Raw genomic sequence first — 19,705 nt, 5'->3', positions numbered from 1 at the left:
AAAGATTTTATTTATTTATTTATTTGAGAGCGAGACAGTGAGAGAGAGCATGAGGGAGGAGAAGGTCAGAGGGAGAAGCAGACTCCCCATGGAGCTGGGAGCCCGATGTGGGACTCGATCCTGGGACCCCGGGATCATGACCCGAGCCGAAGGCAGTCGTCCAACCAACTGAGCCACCCAGGCGTCCCCGCAACGTGCTTTCTTGTGGCTGGCTGGCTTCTTCCACTCGGTGTAAGGGTCTCCAGGCTCGTCTGTGTTGCAGCAGGTGTCAGGACTCCCGTTCCTCTTTACGGCTGAATCAGGTTCCGCTCTGTGGCTAGACCACGGCTTATTTATCCGCTCGTCTGTTGATGGACTTCTGGCTCATTTCCACTTTGGGCCTGTTGTGGATAATGCTGCTGTGAACACTCAGGCCCAAGTTCTTGTGTGATTGCGTTTTCTTCTCTCTAAAAATGGGAATAAGGGGCGCCTGGGTGGCTCAGTGGGTTAAAGCCTCTGCTTTCAGCTCAGGTCATGATCCCAGGGTCCTGGGATCGAGCCCCGCATCGGGCTTTCTGCTCAGCGGGGAGCCTGCTTCCTCCTCTCCCTCTGCCTGCCTCTCTGCCTGCTTGTGATGTCTGTCAAATAAATAAATAAAATCTTTAAAAAAATAAAAATAAAAATGGGAATAAAAATGCCAAACCTGGCCCGGCCTCCTGGAGCAGGCTCGGAAAGAAAAACCCCACATCGGCTTGAGGGGGCTGTGAGGAGCTGTGAGGGGCCGTGAGGGACCAGCTCTCCTGGGTGGAGAGGCATGTTGGGGGGCGGGGGGGCTGGGGAGGAGGAAGGCCGCATCTCCACCTGGAGGCCCGGCAGAACCAGCTCATGATCCTGACCCAGATGGGTCCCACTTGCTGTGTGACCTTGAATGGCAGGCAGGAGACCTGCCCCACTGTTGGATCTTGTGACTTCTCCGCTCTCCCATCCCTTGCCACACTGCGTTTCAGGGCGATTCTACCCTGGAAATTCTAGGCCGGAGCGGGGGTGGGGCACAAGATGGAGGCCAGAAATAGGGTTGCGGCTCAGGGATTTACCTCAGGCACTAGGGTCTTTGGGTGAGCGGGGAGGTAGTGAAGAAGGGGGCTGAGGAGGTAGAGAATCCTGTCCTCCTCATTCCTGCATAACTGTAGATTATGATGGGGCCTCTGGAAAGGCCTAGGCTTAGCCAAGGCTCACCATAGCTTGTGAGGGAGTAAGGCAGGGTTTATCAGCTGCTCTATACAGATGAGGAGACTGAGGCCAGTGGAAGTACTCCCCAAGGTTGGCGGCTGGTCCGTGGCAGAGCTGGAGGGCTCCTGGTCCACGTGTCTTGCCTGGCCCCACTGTGGCCCCGGGCTCCATCCACAGCCTGGCTCAGTACACTGAGCCGTCCTCCCCGGGGTTCCATGGCAGCGTCTCTTAGGGTCTGAGACTTCCCAACCCCCGTGGGGAGAGAACTATGTTCTCCTCCTCAGTAGAGGAAAACAGGGTGAATTTTTTCAAGGTCATCCAGGCCCTTAGCTGGTGACAAGGAATTTCTATTGCTGAGCATTGACGAGAGCTATTCATTGGGTATCTCCGCCAGTGACCCCTCAGCAACCTTGCACAGTAAGTATTCTCAATCTCACTTCGGAGCAGAGGAAAATAGGGCTAAGGCAAACTCACCAGCGTTCCCAAGGGCTTACCACGCCCTGGCGTGGAGAGAGTCACTGAATCCTGACAGCAACCTTGCCGCGAAGTGAAGACCAGCACTAGCCCCATTTTACAGTGCAGAAAACTGAGTCAAAGATTAAAAGCGTTGATTAAGGCAGGCTGCATAGCCGGTTAGGGGCAGGAGGTCCCTGGTCAGAGCCTGCTCCAGAGCCTGCACTGTCTCCTGGAACTGTTGAAGTCACCAAGTGACAGTGACGAAGCTGAGATTCGAGCCCAGGTGTGTGGATGTGAAACTGCTCACACTTGGGCCAAACCGTGTTCCAGATGGTCACTGGCCGCTTTCCCCATCCCACCTCTCAGGCCCCTGGAGTTAGAGAACTGAGCCTCAAGCTGGAAGGACTTGGAGGTTAGTTTTAGCTTGGACCATCCCTTGTGACCCAATACCGTGGACGGGGGACTTCAACGACAGTTTAATTCTCACAGCTCTGGAGGCTGGCGGGCCAAGATCGGGGAGCCAGCATGGTCTGGTTCTAGTGAGAGCCCCCTTCCTATAGACAGCTCCTGTCTCGTTGTGTCCCCACATGGCGGAGAGGAAGCAAGCTCTTTGGGTCTCTTCTTCCAAGGGCACTAATCACATCACACCCCCCACACCCCTCTCCCACCTCACCTGCTCCTATTGGCTTCCCCGAGGCCCCATCTCCAAATACCACCACATTGGGGTTAGGACTTCCAGATATGAATTTTAGGGGGAAATAATTCAGCTCAGAGCAAGGTTATAAGACCGTTTTGTCTTTCTGGGAAGGATTCTGAGTCAGTGTGGGGTCGTGAGTGGCCTGAGGTCACACTGTGAGGGTCGGCGAATAGGCCCGGCCCTCCAGGCTCGGGCCTGGTGTCCAGAAGCCACTCAGCCCGGCCCACACTCAACTCTGCCTCTTTCTCCCCCTTCCAGACGGAGCCCGCGGCTGGTGCGGCTGCCGAGCAGGGCCAGGCCGGGCCCTGCCCGCAAGGACGCCCAAGTTCTTCACCGGCCCCTGTGCCCGGGAGCCCACCGGGCTCTCTCGCGGGACCCGCCATGACTTCAGAGCCCACGTCGCCCCCGGTAGTGCCCCCACTCCACTCCCCCAAGTCTCCTGTCTGGCCCACCTTCCCCTTCCACCGGGAGGGCAGCAGGGTCTGGGAGCGGGGCGGCGTCTCGTCCCGGGACCTGCCCAGTCCTCTGCCCACCAAACGGACCAGGACGTATTCAGCGTGAGTACCTGCCCCTCGCCCAGGCTCCAGGGATCTTTCCCCAGGACAAGGCTCCAGTCCTATCTTTGACTAACCCCTTCTGTCCTCACTCAAGGACAGGGGAGCTGGATATGGACCTTCCAGAAACTACTGTGTTTATTCATTCATTCATTCTTCATTCTACTAAGATCTACTGAGCATCTGACTAGGGCATCCGGTGATGAATAAGACAGACTCTGCCTATAAGCTGTCTATAATCCAGAAGGAATTTGTCTACAGTTCACCTCCACCCAGCAGGGTTGGGAGAGAGGATACAATGTCAGGCATCAGGGGGATGAGGTCCTAGTGAGTTTGGAGGACGTGTTAGGTGAAGAAGGAAGTTGGGTGTTCGAGGTACATGGGTTAGCCTGGACCAAAATGGAAGCAAGGACTGACCTCTGGTGAGGGGTGGGCGGGCTAGACAGAGACCAGCCTTGGGCCTCTGGGGTAGTTCGCTGGCTGGGGTCACATGGGAGAGGCGATTTGGAGAGATCACAGGCAGACTGACTTGCCTTGGCCAAAGGAGAGATTTTTTGTTTTTGCTTTAAGTAAGCCCTACACCCAACATGGAGCTTGAACTTACAACCCTGAGAGCAAGAGTCATGTGCTCCACCGACTGAGCCAGCCAGGTATCCCTAAAGGAGAGGTTTTGGATGGGACTAGTTGTCCCCTGTGTCCAACCCAAGGCTGGGCACAGAGCAGACGCTTGATAAATGATGAATGAGTGGGTAACGGACAAATAAGTGAATAGGATACCGTGACCTCAAAAGGTGGTGAGCTCCCCATTTTGAGAGGTATTCAAGTTCAGGCTGGGTATTCTTCACTCAGAAGTCTTACAGCAGGAGCCCATGTAAACCTAAATTGTCTCAGGAGGAAAGGGTGCTCTGCACAGAGAGGGGCACTGGCTGGGAGTCAGGAAATTTGCTTGCTGTGTACCCTGGGAGAGCCAGTTCCCCTCTCTGGGCCTCAGTCTCCTTATTGTCCAATGTGACCATGACAGAGCATTACCGTGTGCAGTTTCTGGCCTGGGGAGGACTTTCTACAGCCCTGGGACAGGCTCTGCAGGCAGACATGGCCAAGGAGGGCTGTGGGAGTCCAGGGAGGGGAGTCCCCAGAACACAGCTCTAATCCCCCTACTCTTACCTCAGGACAGCCCGGGCCTCGGCTGGCCCCGTGTTCAAAGGCGTCTGTAAGCAGTTCTCACGCTCACAGGGCCACGGCTTCATCACCCCCGAGAATGGATCCGAGGACATCTTTGTGCATGTATCTGAGTGAGTCCCTCCCCCACTACATTCCTGGCTGGGCCCCTCCTGCAGGGTCCTGGCAAGGCCTCTAAAAACGCCTCTCCAGGCCTGTACCCTGGCTGGCTGAAGTCTGTGTCCCTGGCATCTTTCTCCTCCTGTCGCAGGGGCTGCTGGTGCGTGGGAGGGGGAGCAGGGGAAGGCTGGGACCAGGTGGGGAGGGGACATCCTGGCCCCAGAAGCCCCGGGAACTACTGGCTGAGCCCTGGGATCCGGCATCACGGGAACTGAGAGGGCGGGGCCAGCCCCTGGGTCTTTCGGCCTGGAAGGTAGATGGGCATGGGAGAGATGACCTAGGCCTGGCCCCTAGCCCTGGTGCCAGGCAAGACCTGGGGAGGGCACTGAGCTTCTCTAGGCCTCCAGACCTCCCTTGCCTTTCATGTCTCAATCCCCAAACAGCACAGACAGGGAGGGACCATTTTGGAGTCCCATTTTACAAGTTAGAGAGCTGAAGCTCTGAGAAGGGAGGGGAGGCAGCCCTCAGGCCAGCCCACAGCGGGTGTCTGGGAGTGGGGCCCGCTGCTGGGCTGACGCCGCTCTCCTGCCCACCAGCATCGAGGGGGAGTACGTGCCCGTGGAAGGCGACGAGGTGACCTACAAGATGTGCCCCATCCCACCCAAGAACCAGAAGTTCCAGGCCGTGGAGGTGGTGCTCACCCAGTTGGCCCCACATACTCCCCACGAGACGTGGTCTGGCCAGGTCGTGGGCTCCTAGGCTGGGGGGCTCACGTGTCAGCCGCCGGGCGGGTGGGGAGCCACACAGGGTAGATGGGCAGCTGGGGGCTCCAGGCCCCGCTGTACTAGCTGGCCCGGTCCCTTGGGCAGCCTCAGCATACACGTCTGTCTGTCTGTGCTTGTGGCCGTGAGCACGTGCCTCCATCCGCCCCCCGTGACCCGTGACTGTTGCGTGAGCTGGACCAAAGGGGAGGCCCCCAGCCCCGCCTGTTCGTCCGCTGTCTCCTTCCCATCCCTGCCACATCCGCACAGGACCCTCTCGCCCTCCTGTCCACCGAGCCCGAGGGCCTGCGTCAGGCCTGGTCCCGGGAGGCAGGGGGCACCGGTGGGCCCCTGTCCATACAAGCGTGTTGCCCTTGCCTCTGCTCCAGGCCTGGCCCAGGGACCAGACTCTGCTTGTGCTCCTTACACCTCCCACCCTGGGCTGGGGCCTCCCACGGTGGCCTGTAGCCCTTCCCTCAGAAGCCTGGCCAGCGAGAGCTCTGGGAGCGCCTCCCAGCCTCTGGCAGGGGAAGAGGGTAACCCTTGGAGTCAGAACCCTCCTCACTGCCACGGGCCCAGCCTCCCTTCCTTCCACCTGCTCCCTCCTCTCAGCATCCTGGAGAGGCAGGCAAGCAGGAGCTGAAGGCAGAAGGTGGTTTTGGGGTCTCAGTTTTGCCGGCCATGGTCCCTCTGCCTCCTCAGCCTGGCAATGGCTCTGTGAGCTCAAGGCTGTGTCCCCTCCCCTGAGCTGCACTGAGCCACGCCGCCACCACTCGGAGACACAGATCTGTGGAGGGGTAGGGGCACGTCTCCCCCGGCTTGGACGGAACCATCCCCTTCGCCCTGACCCACAAACTCCGCTGATGCTCTGCCCATGCCCAGATGTGGCTGCTGAGGACCCCACCAGGCAGACGTGTGTCCCCTCAGGCAGAGGCAGGCAGGGGCACCCATAGGCTGGCCCTCAGCCCAAGACCACTAGCCCCGCAGCCCCTTGCTGGACCCTCTCCCTGAAGCTTCAGCCCTTACTGCTGGCCCCCAGTAGGCCAGCGGCTGGGGGGTATGGTCCCGATCTCATGCATTGGGTCCCTTAAGGTGTGTGTGTCTGTGCGTGTATGTGTCTGTGTGCATTTGCTCTCGGGTTGTGGGGGGTTGGTGTGGCCTGGGAGGCCAGAAAGGAGAGGCTTTGCCTCCACTACCCCCGCCATCACCACCACACTCCTTCCCAGAGAACACACCATTTGATGGGATAAGAAATGGGGGTCGAGAGAATGCCTGCCAGGGACAGTGATCCTTGTGAGACCGGGTCTGTGAGTAAAACAGGCTCAAGTGCCCAAGATGAGGGGTATCTGTTTAGAACGATCCCCAGTACTGTAGGTGCCCCGAGGCCCGCAGGGTAGCAATGAGCTGGGGTACGTGCACCACATGTCGGTCCCTACCAGGCTGGGGGGAGATCAGAGCTGCTGAGAAATGGAATAGCCCAGCCTGACACCCTAGTCTGAGCCGGGCTGTTCGGACAAGGCCCGAGGACTTGACCCAGAGGAACAAGGACTCCCTGGCTTCCTTGGTGGAAGGTTTATGGGTACAGGTTAACTCCTGGGAGCCCCCTGAGACTCCCTCCTTTGAGCAGACACCCCGTTTTTAGGCACTAGCCAGGACAGAAGATGTGGTAACATCAGCGCCAGGGCTGCCTGGGAGGCAGGGGGCGGCTGTGCCCCTCCAAACCCATGGCCCCACAGTGTCCAAACCGCCTGGACCCCCCCCACAACCCCCATCCTTCCTAACACTGGCAATAAACCCTCAACTGTGACTCCGCCTGGCCCAGAGCTGCCTCCGTCTGTCTGGGTCCTGGGGGAGGCACTGGGGGAGAGTACCCCAAACTTAACCTGTTTTAGGGTTTCAGTGGCCCACAGTCAAGTGGGTCGAAGACTTCCTGTGTGACCCAGCAGGGGGTCGGGGAGTCCCTGCCAGCTCTGCCTCAGCTCCCTCACCTGCCAAGAGGTGGCTGGGACATCGGTGGTTTGTGATGGGGGCCAATTACGTATTCAGACAGAGCTGACACCATACCTTGTTCCAGGAACTTTAATGTTTGAGAGAGAAAGTTCTGGCAAATACGCACCTTCCCCAGTGCTCTGCACCCTGCCTGGGACAGGCAAACTGGGCGGGCTCTATCTAGTGCCAACATTAGCACAGGCCTACTTGTGGCGTAGACCGAAATCTGTCCTGTTCACAAGTACAAGCAGCAGCTGTGGCCAGGGCCATCAAGGTGGAGGACAGAGCCGGTCCCCCCAGGAGCTGACTAGCTGGGGACGGTTGTCTGTGCGGACCCTGGCCCTGTCAAGGGAGGCCTTGCAGCAGGTCATAGGCAGGCATCCTGAGCCACAGGAGGAGGGGCCTGGCACCCCCCAACCCCCACCATCAGGGCCAGGGGCTCTCTTTAGGCCTGGGGGGAGTTCTCTGAAGTCCCTACGAGCAGGCATGGGCCCTGGTCACGCCTCATGCGCGGTCTCTGGGAAAAAGATCTCACGGCATCGCTGTACCGTATCCTGCGGAGAGACCACGCTGTGGCCGACGGTCCGGGGGTCAGCGTAGATCTCGAAGTCATTCCCACCCTGCGCACAAGGGAGGGCAGGAAGGCACTTATGTATGTGGTGCCTGGAGGAGGTTCCCAGGGCTAAGGCCCAGCATGTCCCCTGCCACAGGGTCCCCTCCCTACACTGGCTCCTGCAGAGTTGCCTCTCCTCCAGCCCCCCTCAGAACCACCCAGAACCCCCCCTTCTCAGCCTTCACCAGATCTGCCCTCACTTGCTATGTGACATGAGACAAGTGTCCAGCCAGCTCTAGCCCCAGCCTTCCAATCTGTGTAATGGGGCTGAGGAACACTGGCTGTTCTCCAGGGGTCTCCTGAGGGAGGTTTCTGTTCCCCTGTGTCCTGGCCTTGACCTGGGGGTGACTTGGAGTGGAATACACCTGGGCTGAGCCATACTCACAGGGCTGGTCTCGTTCCCAAAGAAGTGGATGGTGTCAAAGCTGTCCTGGTCCAGGCTGTCCAGACAGTAGCGCTTGTCCCAGCCCTCAGGGAAGACGTCAAAGCTGATCATGCCGCCTGTGGAGGGTGGCAGACGAGGCTAACAGTGGGGTGGCCTACGGGGTGGACTTGGCCAAGATCCTGCATTTATGCCTACATAGAGCCAGGCACAGGGCCTGGCAGCCTCAGGCTCCTCACTGAGAGCTGTGATCCTGGCGGGCAGAAGAGGTAGTGAACAGGCCAGGCCACCTCAGGGCAGTGGGGTAGAGAGCCGGAAGGTCCCCCAGACAGCGCTGTGGGGGAGACCTCTCTGGGAGGGGACACTGAGCTAAGGCCTGAGCCAGAGCGCCAACTGCAGGGAACCAAGCACAGTCCCCAAGGCGGAGAAGGGCACAGAGTGTCCCAGTACCAGAGGAGGCCAGGGGAGTGCAGGGGCGCGGCCACTTAGGTCCTGGGGTCTAGCATGGTCTGCTTTCCCAGGAGCATCCCTGGACACTGGACACTATGATGGTGGTGTTGGACTGCCAGAGCCTGAGAAGAGGCTGCTGGTGGCGGAGGTGTGAGCCGTGGTCAGATTCCAGAAACATTCTGGATGCAGGGCCCTGGGACTTGCTAGGAGACTGCCCTTGGGAAGTGGTGAGGGAGATAAACACTGAACAAGACACTTTGGTTTTTTGACCTGAGCAACTGGGTGAGGCAGGGCACGGCCTGGGTTTGGGTGGGGAGGACTATGGGGCAGGAAGGCTTAGGCCGGGGCTGGCGGCCGGGCCAGGCTCTCAGACCCTCCACGGGATGAATGGAAGCACGTACCTCGAGAGAACCTCAGCCCTTTGCCAGCAAACTCTGTTTTCAGGGCTTCCACAAACTTCTCCCGGATCTTCTCCTTCTGCAGGAGGGGAGGGAGCACACTCAGGCTCCCAGGGCTGCCATGTGCCAGGCCCTGTGCTGGGCACACAACTTGCCGGGGGCTCAGAGGCCTCCAGGTGGATCTCGTGATGCCCACTTCACAGATGGGGAAACTGAGGCTCAGGGAACAGCTGTGCCCTGTTCAAGGTCAGTCAGCCTCAGTGGCAGAGCCAGGGCCTGAATCCAGAAAGTCAATGACTGAACTTAGGGGTGGATCCCATCCATGGGGGGTGTGGGCGGGGTATCTGAAGGAGGCCTTGGAGCGGGGGCAGGAGGAGAAGTTTGAGGGGATGGGCTCTGCCCAGCTCAACAAAGCAAACCAGATGCCAGAAATGAGTGTGAGGAGCCACGAGCACATGGAGCCCTGTTACTATGTGGCTGTGGCCGTTGCCGTGGGTACTCAGAGCAAGGTCAGCAGGATCCAGGCACAGCCATGGGCCCAACCACATGGTGACATGTGCCGGCTGGACACCTCCCATGTGCAGGGGGCTGAGGACCTGAGCAGTGCCCAGGAGTCCCCTGCTGCCCCTCACTCCTCAGGCAGGATCTTGCAAGTCTGCAGCGTATCTAGAGACTCGGACTAAGGAGACATGCACTCAAGGACCCCCGGCCTGGCCCTGCTGGGGCCACAGATGGAGGAGTCATGCAGGGTCTAGAGGGACAGCACCTTGGCTGCTGTGCTGGGGACCAGCGCCACAGGACGGAAGGTTCATGCAGTGCAGGCTTGCTGTGCCCAAAGCAGCAGCAAGAGCCTGGAGGGACAGTCAGCTCACAGGTGGCCTGGAAGGGAGCTTGCACACATCCTGGGGGACCAAGAGCCACTGAGGATGCTGAAGCCTGGGAGTAGAGTACCTAGGACTGCATTTTAGTCAGTCCACGCTGGGTAGGACTGGAATGGAGAGAGGCAGGCAGTGGCCAATGGTTTGGGACCTGAAGTGGGCCAGGGAGGACATGAGCTATAAGGCCAGATATGGCTGAATCTGAGATAAAGGCAGGCCTCCTGGGTTCCAGGCCTGGCTGTGTGACCATGGGCAAGTCGCCTGACTTCTCTGAGCCTGTTTCCTGAGCTAAAGGATGGAGAGGTAATGAATGAATCCTCCCTCCCTCCCTCTCCTAACAAGCAGAGATGTGGGATGTGAGCCCCCTGCCTACTGTGGCCTTACCTTCCCAGCAGGCAAATGGTCCCCCAGGGAGGCCAGAGTCCCCACCAGAGGCCACTTTGTGGGCCCACAGTTAAGAGTTAACGGGGCCCCAGGCAACCCAGGATGGGTGTACTTCCTGTCTCTGTTGAACGAGCCCCGTGTGTCAAGTCTAGCCTTAGCAAGGACCAGCACTGTGATATTGAGCTAGTCAGCCTATGGCCTCAGTGTCCTCATCTAAGGAAAGGGGCTACCTGCCCTTGGCATCTGAAGGACTGAAGAAGAAGAAAAGAAGAAAATAAATGGGATCCTGGCTGGTGTAGGTCACACAGGCCAGGGAGTCTGTGCCTTCCCCTCAGACCGGAAGGGGGAGAACAAGAGCCAGAGAGACAAGAAAAGACCCTGGAAGCTGCTGGAAGGGTCAGTGTGTGCCAGACTTCCAACTCACCCAGTCAGTACAGCCCATGGGATGGGAACTGTGCTCACCCCCACTTTACAGATGTGCAAACAGAGGCACACAGTAGCTAGCAAAGCCCCCGGCTGCTCGGCCTGAGTAGGAGCCACCTCTCAGTATGTGAGTGGGAGGGGTTCTCTGCCAATGGTCAGTCTTCACCACCCCAAAAGGAAAAGTCTCCGTGCCCATGGGCAGTGCCTCCCCTAAGCCTTGGGACATGGACTAGGATTAGAGGTGGGGGTCAGTGAGCATCCCTGAGAGTCCCACCCACCCTTCAAGGAAACCTCACCCATCCCCTATGGGACCTTGGCAAGTCATTTCCCCTCTCTGAGCCTCAGTTTCCTCATTCATAAAATGGGACACCACCACCTGTTTCGTTCATTCAGAAAATATTTCTCGAGCACTTGCTACATGTTGGGCACATGCCAAGCTGGCCCTTAAGGAGCTTACAACGTCCGCGGGGGAGACAGACAGTAACCGAGATTTGGAAAGTAGGTGAGAGAGTGTACTAGAGGGTGGCGATGGCTGCCTGGGGAGAAGCAGGACAGGAAAGGAGCAGGGGCAGGGGTGCCAGGTTAGATGGAATGAGAAAGGGACACCTGAGCAGAGGTGGAAGGGATGGGGGAGAGGAAAAGCACAGCCCTGAAGCTGTCTCCATCTCCACCCGCTATCTCTAGAATCAACAAGGAGGATGTGGTTGGAGCAGAGACAGCAAAGGCCAGAGAAGGGCCAGTGGCAAGAGGCTTGGATGGTCTTACTCCTGAAAAGGTGGGGTGGGCGGTACGGATAACACACAAAATGCAAGTCAAGGTTTAGCAGGGGCGCGCATACCGGAAGGCAAGAGAAATATCGGTATGTTCTAAGAACAGATGCATAGAGAGAAAGCTGAAAGGGTGGGTGCGGGCTAGGCAGACCCCTCAGGGCTCAGGGCACTAGGGGAGGGGCTGGGGCACTGCCAATTGGCAAGGGGAGTGCTGGAAGCACTGTAAGCAGGAAGTGGGGGGAGCTGACATGCTTTAGAAGGTTCTCAGTGGCATCGCTGGAGAACAGACTGGCAGGGGGTTATGGGGGAAGCTGCCTGGGGGGAGAGACACACAGGTGAACAGATCTGAGGCCACTCGAGATGCTGGCCCCCACGTGGGCAGGAAGGTAGAAATGATGCCCTTGGCTTAGGTAAGTGATGGCTGCTGATGGCAGTCACCAAGGGAAGGAAACCAGCCACGTAGGAAAGACATGGGAGTCCCTAGACCATGGCTCGGGATGGGTGTCCCAGAGGGTATTGGTTGAATCAGAACTACCACCCCCACCCCCGCACTGATCCATCTTGCTGATGAGAAAGAAAGGCTCAGAGAGGCTGAGTGGCCGAGGTCCAACAGCCTAAGGCTGCGCGGCGGGTGCTACCTTGTCCAGCTCGGAGAACTCGATCCGTTCCTCCAGGGTGCAGCTCCGGCCGATGGGCGAGATGTTCAGCATGCCATTCCGGAACTCGATGAAGGTTCCGCTGGCGGTACAGGGGCAGGAGGGAGGGCAGGGAGCCAGAGAGAAGGACAGCCCTGAATTCAAATCCAGCCCCATCTGGGACCACGGCCTCCTCAGACCTCACGCGGGACAAGAATCCACACAGCGATAAGCTGGGGCCCCAGCGCCTGCCGGTGGCATCCGGGAGACCTGGCCCTGTCCTCCCTCAGGCCTGGGCGGGGGTGGCAGGGCAGGATGCAGGCTGGGAGGGCTCACCGCTTCTTGGGCAGTCTGAGCAGGGCCATGTAGCGCAGACAGAAGTTGATCAAGTCCTGCAGCAGCTCCTCCCCGAGATGGTTCTGGATGGTCTGGGCAAGGAACGCGGGGCTCTGAGGGCGGCGGGCACAGTGCCCTCCCCCGGCCTGGGACGGAGGCACCAGAGGCTGTGCCGCTATGGAAAAGTGTCGCAGGCTGAGGCCCTGAGGGGCACTGACCTGCTTGGAGAGCAGTCGTCCATGCTTATACTGCACGGTCCCATTCTCGGCAAACACATAATCAAACTTCTCAATGACTTCAGGGCACATGGACGCCGGGAAGAAAGAAAGACTGTGAGACCAAGCCCCCAGAGCCAAGTGGAGAGATAGAGCTCACACTCCTTGGGTTTGGCATTCAAAGCCCATTTGTTCCATCTGAAACCTGCTTTTCTCTGCTCTTCACCTTCAACTTTTTTTTCCGAACAAGCCAGCAAGTCGGTCAACACCTCTGGGCCTTTGCACGCAGGTCCTTCTGCCTGGATCGCCCTCCCCACTCCAAGATCCCGCTCCCTCCTCTGGCAGCCTCAGGAGACTCCCCAGCAGAGGGCGACATTTCTGCTGTGCTCCCACATTCCCCAGGGTCCTGAGGCTCCCGCCTTGTTTTATAGTTTCCATCACTATTCTGCAAGGGGGGCTGTATGGAGGAGTTTTCAGCTCTGGCTGCCACAGTAAGTGGCTGGAGGGGGCAAGAGGAGTGGCTCAGGGAGCACAGCCAGGAGGGAGCCTGGACAATGGAGGGGCCCTCGAGATGCAGAGGTGGGTCCTCAGGGTGATATTTCGAGACTTGCTGATGGGATGCACAAGGGGGTAGGGGAAAAGGTAAAAGTCAGGTAAATTTTCTAGTTCATGAGCTGGTGGGATGTGCCTCAGTTGTGCTGAGACCTGGAACTCAGCTGAGAACAGATGCTCTGGGGCCAAAACAACTTCCCCTCGTGACTTCAGAATCCTCTGTTCAGTGGGATAACTGTGCCCACCCTACAGTGTGGCCGTCAGGATGCAGTGAAAAGAAATCAACACATGGTCATTTTCAGTAATGGCAGCCACTACTGACTACGTGCACTTTAAACAGGAAACCCGAGACTCAGCAGAGAGAGCTGAGAATGTCAACTACTCCAGGGCAAGATTCTGCCTGCTTTGTTCCCTGCCCTTTCTCCAAAGCCTGCCACAGTGCCAGGCACATGGCTGGGGCTCCCTGTGAGTCAGTGAGGGAGCTATCTATTTCCTCTACTCCCTCTGCCCCACAGAAGCGGGGCTGGGTCTTTGAAGGCACAAGGGTCCTGGGACCTCCCGAACTACCCCCACCCCCATCCGGACTGTGGAGCCGGCTCTGGGTGCTCCTCCTACCTTCGTCCCCATCTCCCAGCTGCTCGGCAATCTTAGAGTAGTCGGAGCCGCCCACCACACCGATCTGTACCCTACTACGCAGCTTCTGCAGGAAGGCAGCCACCTCAGGGTCAATTTTCTGCAGGGGAGTGGGGAAAGCACAAGATTTCTGGCTGTGAGCAGGTCTGGGACCTCACTCAACCCACACGCAGTGCTCAAGGGGGCCCATGTTCCATCTGAATCTGAGGTAGCTCAAGGTTAGAACCCAGACCTCAAAAGGAGACGTCACAGATTCAAACTCTCACTCAAGTCCCTCAATTGCAGATGGCTCTCGGGCAACTGGCTTTGCTTTCTCTGCCTTAGTGACTGTCCCATCTGTAAAATGGGGATCATAGTAGCAACCAGCTGGAGGCGGTCAGTGCTAAGATTAAATGAGATAGTGCATCCCGATTGCTTGGAAACAAACAAGCAATTCACTGGCAACTAATCACATGAAGATTCCCTAAGGAAATGAAAACTAATGAGTTACACTCCATGTTTTCAGGTTCCCGGCTATTTAAAGCCGACAATACCTATAGGGAAATGACCTTGTCAAATTCTGCCACTGAGAGTGTAAACTGGTGCAGCCCCTTTGTAGGGCAATTTGGCAAGAGAACTTAAAATGCATTCACCCCGTCCCCCAGAATTTCCACTTCTCTTGCCTGGGTGTATATGGAGGTTCACTGAGGTGTGGTTTATCATAGTGAAAACCTGCAAACAACTCCTAAGCTTGTCGACCCGAGAAGGGCAAACACCTGCTCTGAAATGGTGCCCTGTGGTTACAGAGCAAGGCAGGCCTGTGCTTCCAACAGGCAATAGTCCCTAAGACATGCTGTTAACTGTCCAAAACAAGTAGCTCAGCACAGAGTTTACCTGAGACTCTCTCTCCCTCTCTCTGCCCCTCCCCGTGCTTTCTCTCTCTCAAATAAATAAACAAATCTTAAAAAAAAAAAAGGCAAGTTGCACAAAGGCACACACAGTATGACACTACTCATAAAAAAAGGTGGGGTGGGGGGTGAGCGCCTGGGTGGCTCAGTTGTTAAGCATCTGCCTTCGGCTCAGGTCATGGTCTCAGGGTCCTGGGATGGAGCCCCGCATCAGGCTCCCTGCTCAGCAGTGGTGGTGGTGGTGGGCAGCGGAAACTGCTTCTTCCTCTCCCTCTGCCCCTGCCCCTGGTGGGGGTGGGGGGAGGGCTGCTTCTCCCTCTTCCCTCTGCCCCTGGTTGTGCACTCTCGCTCTCTCAAATAAATAAATAAAACCTTTAAAAAAAGGCCACAAAAACTGCTTAATATTTGTTCTGAGCAAACAGAGATCTAGACAAAGGTCTGGAAGGAAATCACAGGACAGGTAACCACCTTTCTTTGGGGTGGAGGTGGGTCTGGGATCCTGATGTGGTCAGAAGGGACTTTAGCATCTCTGTTACGTTTTCATTCTTCACAAGAGAATGTGTTTGTGAATACGTGTATAATTAAAAATTAGCTTTTAGGGCACCTGGGTGGCTCAGTAATTAAGCGTCTGCCTTCAGCTCAGGTCATGATCCCAGGGTCCTGGGATCGAGCCCCACATGGGGCTCTCTGCTCAGCAGAGAGCCTGCTTCTACCTCTCCCACTCCCCTTGCTTGTGTTCCCTATCTCGCTGTGTTTCTATCAAATAATAAATATTTTTAAAAATTAGCTTTTATTTATTTATGTAATCTCTATACCATGTGGGGCTATAACTTAGGAACCCCAGATCTAGTCACATGATCTTTCGACTGAGTCCGCAGTGTTCCCTGGTAATTAACTTTCAAGAGCACTAAGGACAGGGCTTGGCATTAACTGGTGGACAGCAATAACACACGTAGGGGCTGTTGGGTCAGTGGAGCAAAGGGTCAAAGGGAGGGGTTGGAGCTGTGCCTTAGACCTTGCCACCCTCCCTCCACTGTCATCTTTCTCCCATCCCTGAGGACCCTGCGAGCTACTGGAAGCAGAGCAGCCTGACTTCTCCCTGTGCTCCCAGAGCCTAATCCAGGGTCTTCCGGTAGGGAAGGGGGTGCCATTTAGGACCTAAGAGGGGAGGCTAAGGCCTGGCTTCCCATCAGCCTCTGCCTTGCAACCCAGCCCTACCGGTCCCTGCTCTAGGGGATCCCAGTTGTCCCTTATGGCCTGGCTGGAGGGCGGAATAGCCTCAGGGCTGTCCAGAAAGAGTCCTGCCTATTTACTACCCAGCTGGTGAGAATCGGTCTAGGGGCTCATCTAGGGTGAGATCCAAAGCTAGAAACACTGAGCGCGGGGCAGAATTTGGAGGATCAACACAGTGAAAAGTCTTTAGAAGAGTGGTACTCCCACCCTCCCTGGGCCACGACACCTTCACAGTGACCAGACCAGGCCCGATGACTCTCACCTCCGGGTGGGCGGAGCCCAAAACTCCTCCGAGGAGGTACAGAAGCCCTACCTGCTTCCATAACTGAGGGTGGGAGGTGAAGTGGCAGAGGAGCTTGAGAAATCAGACCTAGGCCGGGGCCTGGAAAGGTCAGGTGGGATGGCTTCACGACTCCCGGACTCTCCCTAGATAGCGACTCTGATGCTCGGGTGCGCGCCGAACCCTGTCTAGAACCCTGGGCTCAGATGCCAGTTTCGGGCTACAGGTGCGTCCTAGAGGCGGGAGCCGGGGCTGGGGAGGCGGGGGCGTCCGGGGACCAGGCCTCAGCAAGACGAAGCCTGAGCGGGGGGTAGGGAAGCTAGGTCCCCGCTCGCAGTCTCCTCCCTTCAGAATCCCACCCGCTCCGACGCTCCCGGGCAGAAAGTGGGCGCAGACACTCGCGGGCTGCGACATGGGGGGCCGGGGCCGCATCACTCCCAGCGGGCGGCCCTGGGGCGTCAGGGGCCGGGGACCGCTGCATCCCACACTCCGTCCTGGGGTGTCCAGCGTCACCACTTTCGGCCTCTGAGCGTCCGCGTGATACTCCCGACGGCAGCTGCTGAACGTCGGGGCCTTACCTGGCGAGCCGGCGTCAGGGTCCCGTCCACATCAAACAGGCAGAGGACTCGCTCCTTCCTGCGGGCGCCCTCAGCGGAGACCGCCATGGCTGCAATTCCGCGCGCGCGGCGGAGGCCAGGGATGCGGCCGCTACAGCCGCTTCGGAAAGAGGCTAGACCAGGCGGAGCCTGGGAGGGGCGGGGCCACGCGGCCTGCCGGCGGGTGCCAAACCGGAAAGGGGCGTGGTCAGGGCGTGATCTCGGCGGGAGAGGGACAGCCCGGACGGGGCAGAGGCGGGGCCTGAGCTGACTCAGGGAGGCTGGTTCTGATTGCACCGGGAGGGGAGGGGGCGTGGCTTTGGGCGGAGCTGAGCGCGGCGGGTTGGTCGGACTGTTTCAAACCAAACGGAGGCGGGGCCTGGGCCAGGGCCCGGCGGGAAGTGATACAACCCGGAAGAGAGGAGCGGGGCCAGAGTCCCTCCTTCGCGGGAAGATTCTGATTGCATCTGGTCGAGAAGGGGCTGGACGGGGGCGGAGCCTCAAACTCCGCAGTGCAGTGCAGGGCGGGGCAGGGCGGGGTGGGGCGGGGCGGGGGCGGGTCTCAAAGAACCTGCGCTGTCTCCGACTCGCCCCGCCTGCCATCATCTGTGACTCACCCGCCTGTTGCTAATGCCTTTGCCCCACAAATCTCAAGCCTTAAGTGATCACCTGATGTGCTTTGCTCAGGCTCTGGACTTTGCCAGATGGCATTCGCCGATTCTTACTCCCCTGCTGTCATTGTGTCCACCCCATGAGGCCCCGTTCATGGTCCACCTCCTTCAGGAAACCTTCCTGGACCGCTCTGTTCACGACTATTTAACATCACATTGACTTTACGGTTAGTTCTAAGTTTTCTTCCCCCCTTCACCACTACGTGACTTTGGACAAGTCACTTCACCTCTCTGAGGCTCTGCGTTTCCACCTATAAAATGGGAAGACTACCACCTACTTTGAACGGTTGTTGTGGCACCTGCAAAGAAATAATAAATGAAAAAGAGCCCACATAGTACCCGGCACACAGCAGACCTACTCCAAAGGAGAATTTCTACAGATGTACTTGGTATCATTCCTGATTAAACAGCTAATGGGACATCAAAAGTCTTAAAAATGGCAGACCTTTGAGCCAGCAATTTAACTTGTTGGAAATAAGGGAAAATTTGGGGATTGGTTAACTTAATTACGATCCATTTATGAGATGAAGTGCCATGAAGCCATAAAACCTGCGTAGTAGAATATTTAACATGGAAAGAGCATTAAAATGGAAAGTAGCAGGCTGTCCCCGGGAGTGGTATCACGGTGAATTTTAACGTTTTTCTCCCCTCAGAAATGCATCGACTGCAGCTTCCTCTTCTCCAGGACTCTTTTTTTCGGGGGTGGGGGGGGGTCTTCCTTCCATACTGCCAGAGCCCAGCCCATCCCTGCTTCCCTCTGTGTTCCCCCGGGGGTGTCATTCAGCTTGACCGTATGCCTGGATGGGCATCTTTGCCGTACCCGCATTCTTGCCCTGACGCCTGTGATCAGCCCCGGCAGTTTTGGTCATGCAAAGACACACATCCACACACCTATGAGTGGCACTTCGGTGCATGATCCTTTGATAGTTGGGTTTTGTTTTTTTATTTTTTTCTCAGTAGCTGCAGTGGCCCAGGAAGATCATGGAAGGCAGAGTCAGGAAAAGTGTAATTTGGTCCCTGATAACTGTTAAGGACTTGGACCAGTCACCTGTCCTGACCTGTTTCTTAATCTGTATAATGGAGATGTAATCGGCACCTGCTATGACTATGAACAGTGAGACAGTAGTCATGGAGTAGCAGGCAAGCTAAAGGACAAGGCACAAGTTGACGTCCCGCAACCCAAGCCCCCCTCACCCCTAGCAGTGGGGCAGTGGGATATGTGTGACATTCCTCCAGGAAACTTCCAACTATTTTCATGTTAATGCTTTACTAGAGGGAAAACAACCTTAGCTTGATAATAGCAAGGACTCCAGTATCCTGAGGGTCCTCTTAAGCAATGAAAATCCTTTTGGACACCTCCCTTTTCTCCCTTTTTCATTACCCCCAACTCCCAAGTAGAGAATCAGCCAGCCCTCACAACCCTAGTGTAGCACCTCTTTCTGCCCAAGGGTCCTGTGCCCGTGCTTTAATAAAATCACCTTTTTTGCACCAAAGACATCTCAAGAACTCTTTCTTGGCTGTCGGCTCCTGACCTCGCCTACATTCCAAAACTCCATTAACAGTAACTGTTATTTCTTGATCCCTAGACTGTGCGCTAGGCACCACACTGGGCACTCGACCGCATATCTTCATTCATTCTCAGAGCAGCTGTAGAAGGTACTATTGTTGTTGCAAGATTTATTTTCCTTTGGTGCCCATGGTCCTCGGTCAACACCGCTTTGAAGAATGAAGACGTAGACCAGACGGAGAGTGGTGGGCAGCAACGCAAAGTTTATTGAGTGATAGTACAAAGCTCCTAAGGAGGGAGGAGACACAAGCGAGTTGCCACCAGACTTTCTTAAGTCTAGGGGTTTTCATGGGCTTGTTCATGGGCTGGTTTGTTGTTGTTTTAAGATTTTACCATTTGCCAGGGGGGAGAGAGAGAGAGAACAAGCAGGCAGAGTGGCAGCCAGAAGCAGAGAAGCAGGTTCCCTGCTGACCAAGGAGCCAGATGGGGGACTGGATCCCAGGACCCTGGGATCATGACCTGAGCCAAAGGCATCGCCCCAACCGACTGAGCCACCCAGGCATCCCCATCACTGGCTGTTTTAATCTGATTAATCCTCCCGGTGCCTGTCACCCAATCAGGTTTTTGTCATTTATCTGTCATGTGGAAAAGGGTGGAGGGCTCCTTTCAGGGTGGGTGTAGAATCCTTTTAAGGATGGTTTCCTCTTAGGGTAGGGGGTTTGGCAGGGAGCCTTGGCCCTGTGGCCTCTTCTTCTAACAATTTTTCATCACTGTCTCCACTTGGTGTAGAAAAACAAAAGGGATGTGTCCAAGGCTTTAAAAGCACCTGGCAGGCCCCCCGGGCTGAGACCAGCATGGACAGGTAAGGTGAGTGATATGCCACAGGCAAAAAACTTAGAACACCAAAATAAACATAAA

At 56.9% G+C, this 19,705-nt stretch overlaps 2 protein-coding genes across 3 annotated transcripts; one reads left to right on the top strand and one right to left on the bottom strand.

The window, feature by feature from the left end:
- Window positions 1-2,612: 2,612 nt before the first annotated feature.
- Window positions 2,613-6,769, top strand: LOC111157615 (cold shock domain containing C2). Its single transcript, XM_022519190.1, has 3 exons — window positions 2,613-2,919; window positions 4,086-4,208; window positions 4,791-6,769. The coding sequence occupies exons 1-3, from the start codon at window positions 2,744-2,746 to the stop codon at window positions 4,951-4,953; spliced, it is 462 nt and encodes a 153-aa protein (XP_022374898.1). The 5' UTR covers window positions 2,613-2,743; the 3' UTR covers window positions 4,954-6,769.
- A 249-nt stretch (window positions 6,770-7,018) lies between these two features.
- LOC111157630 (phosphomannomutase 1) lies at window positions 7,019-16,754 on the bottom strand. Of its 2 annotated transcripts, XM_022519219.1 has the most exons (8): window positions 16,592-16,754; window positions 13,596-13,713; window positions 12,432-12,508; window positions 12,214-12,305; window positions 11,881-11,980; window positions 8,791-8,866; window positions 7,943-8,058; window positions 7,019-7,564 (listed from the first exon to the last, which is right to left on the bottom strand). In XM_022519219.1, the coding sequence occupies exons 1-8, from the start codon at window positions 16,676-16,678 to the stop codon at window positions 7,442-7,444; spliced, it is 789 nt and encodes a 262-aa protein (XP_022374927.1). In that variant the 5' UTR covers window positions 16,679-16,754; the 3' UTR covers window positions 7,019-7,441. The 2 variants fall into 2 exon arrangements, with proteins under 2 accessions (XP_022374927.1, XP_022374926.1); XM_022519218.1 differs by lacking the exon at window positions 7,019-7,564 and having other exon boundaries at window positions 7,717-8,058.
- Between the last annotated feature and the right edge of the window lie 2,951 nt (window positions 16,755-19,705).

This window comes from Enhydra lutris, unplaced genomic scaffold, assembly GCF_002288905.1.
Source record: "Enhydra lutris kenyoni isolate GAN:26980312 unplaced genomic scaffold, ASM228890v2 scaffoldscaffold55, whole genome shotgun sequence".
Taxonomy (NCBI): Eukaryota; Metazoa; Chordata; class Mammalia; order Carnivora; family Mustelidae; genus Enhydra; species Enhydra lutris.
This window is presented reverse-complemented; position numbering and strand designations above follow the sequence as displayed.

Excerpts from the sequence above, each read along its gene's own strand:
- LOC111157615 (XM_022519190.1), top strand. The coding sequence starts at position 2,744 with ATGACTTCAGAGCCCACGTCGCCCCCGGTAGTGCCCCCACTCCACTCC. Across the intron at positions 2,920-4,085 it reads CGGACCAGGACGTATTCAGC|GACAGCCCGGGCCTCGGCTG; the intron begins GTGAGTACCTGC and ends CTCTTACCTCAG. Across the intron at positions 4,209-4,790 it reads ATCTTTGTGCATGTATCTGA|CATCGAGGGGGAGTACGTGC; the intron begins GTGAGTCCCTCC and ends CCTGCCCACCAG.
- LOC111157630 (XM_022519218.1), bottom strand. The coding sequence starts at position 16,678 with ATGGCGGTCTCCGCTGAGGGCGCCCGCAGGAAGGAGCGAGTCCTCTGC. Across the intron at positions 12,509-13,595 it reads GCTGGGAGATGGGGACGAAG|TCATTGAGAAGTTTGATTAT; the intron begins GTAGGAGGAGCA and ends TGTGCCCTGAAG. Across the intron at positions 11,981-12,213 it reads CTCAGACTGCCCAAGAAGCG|CGGAACCTTCATCGAGTTCC; the intron begins GTGAGCCCTCCC and ends CTGTACCGCCAG.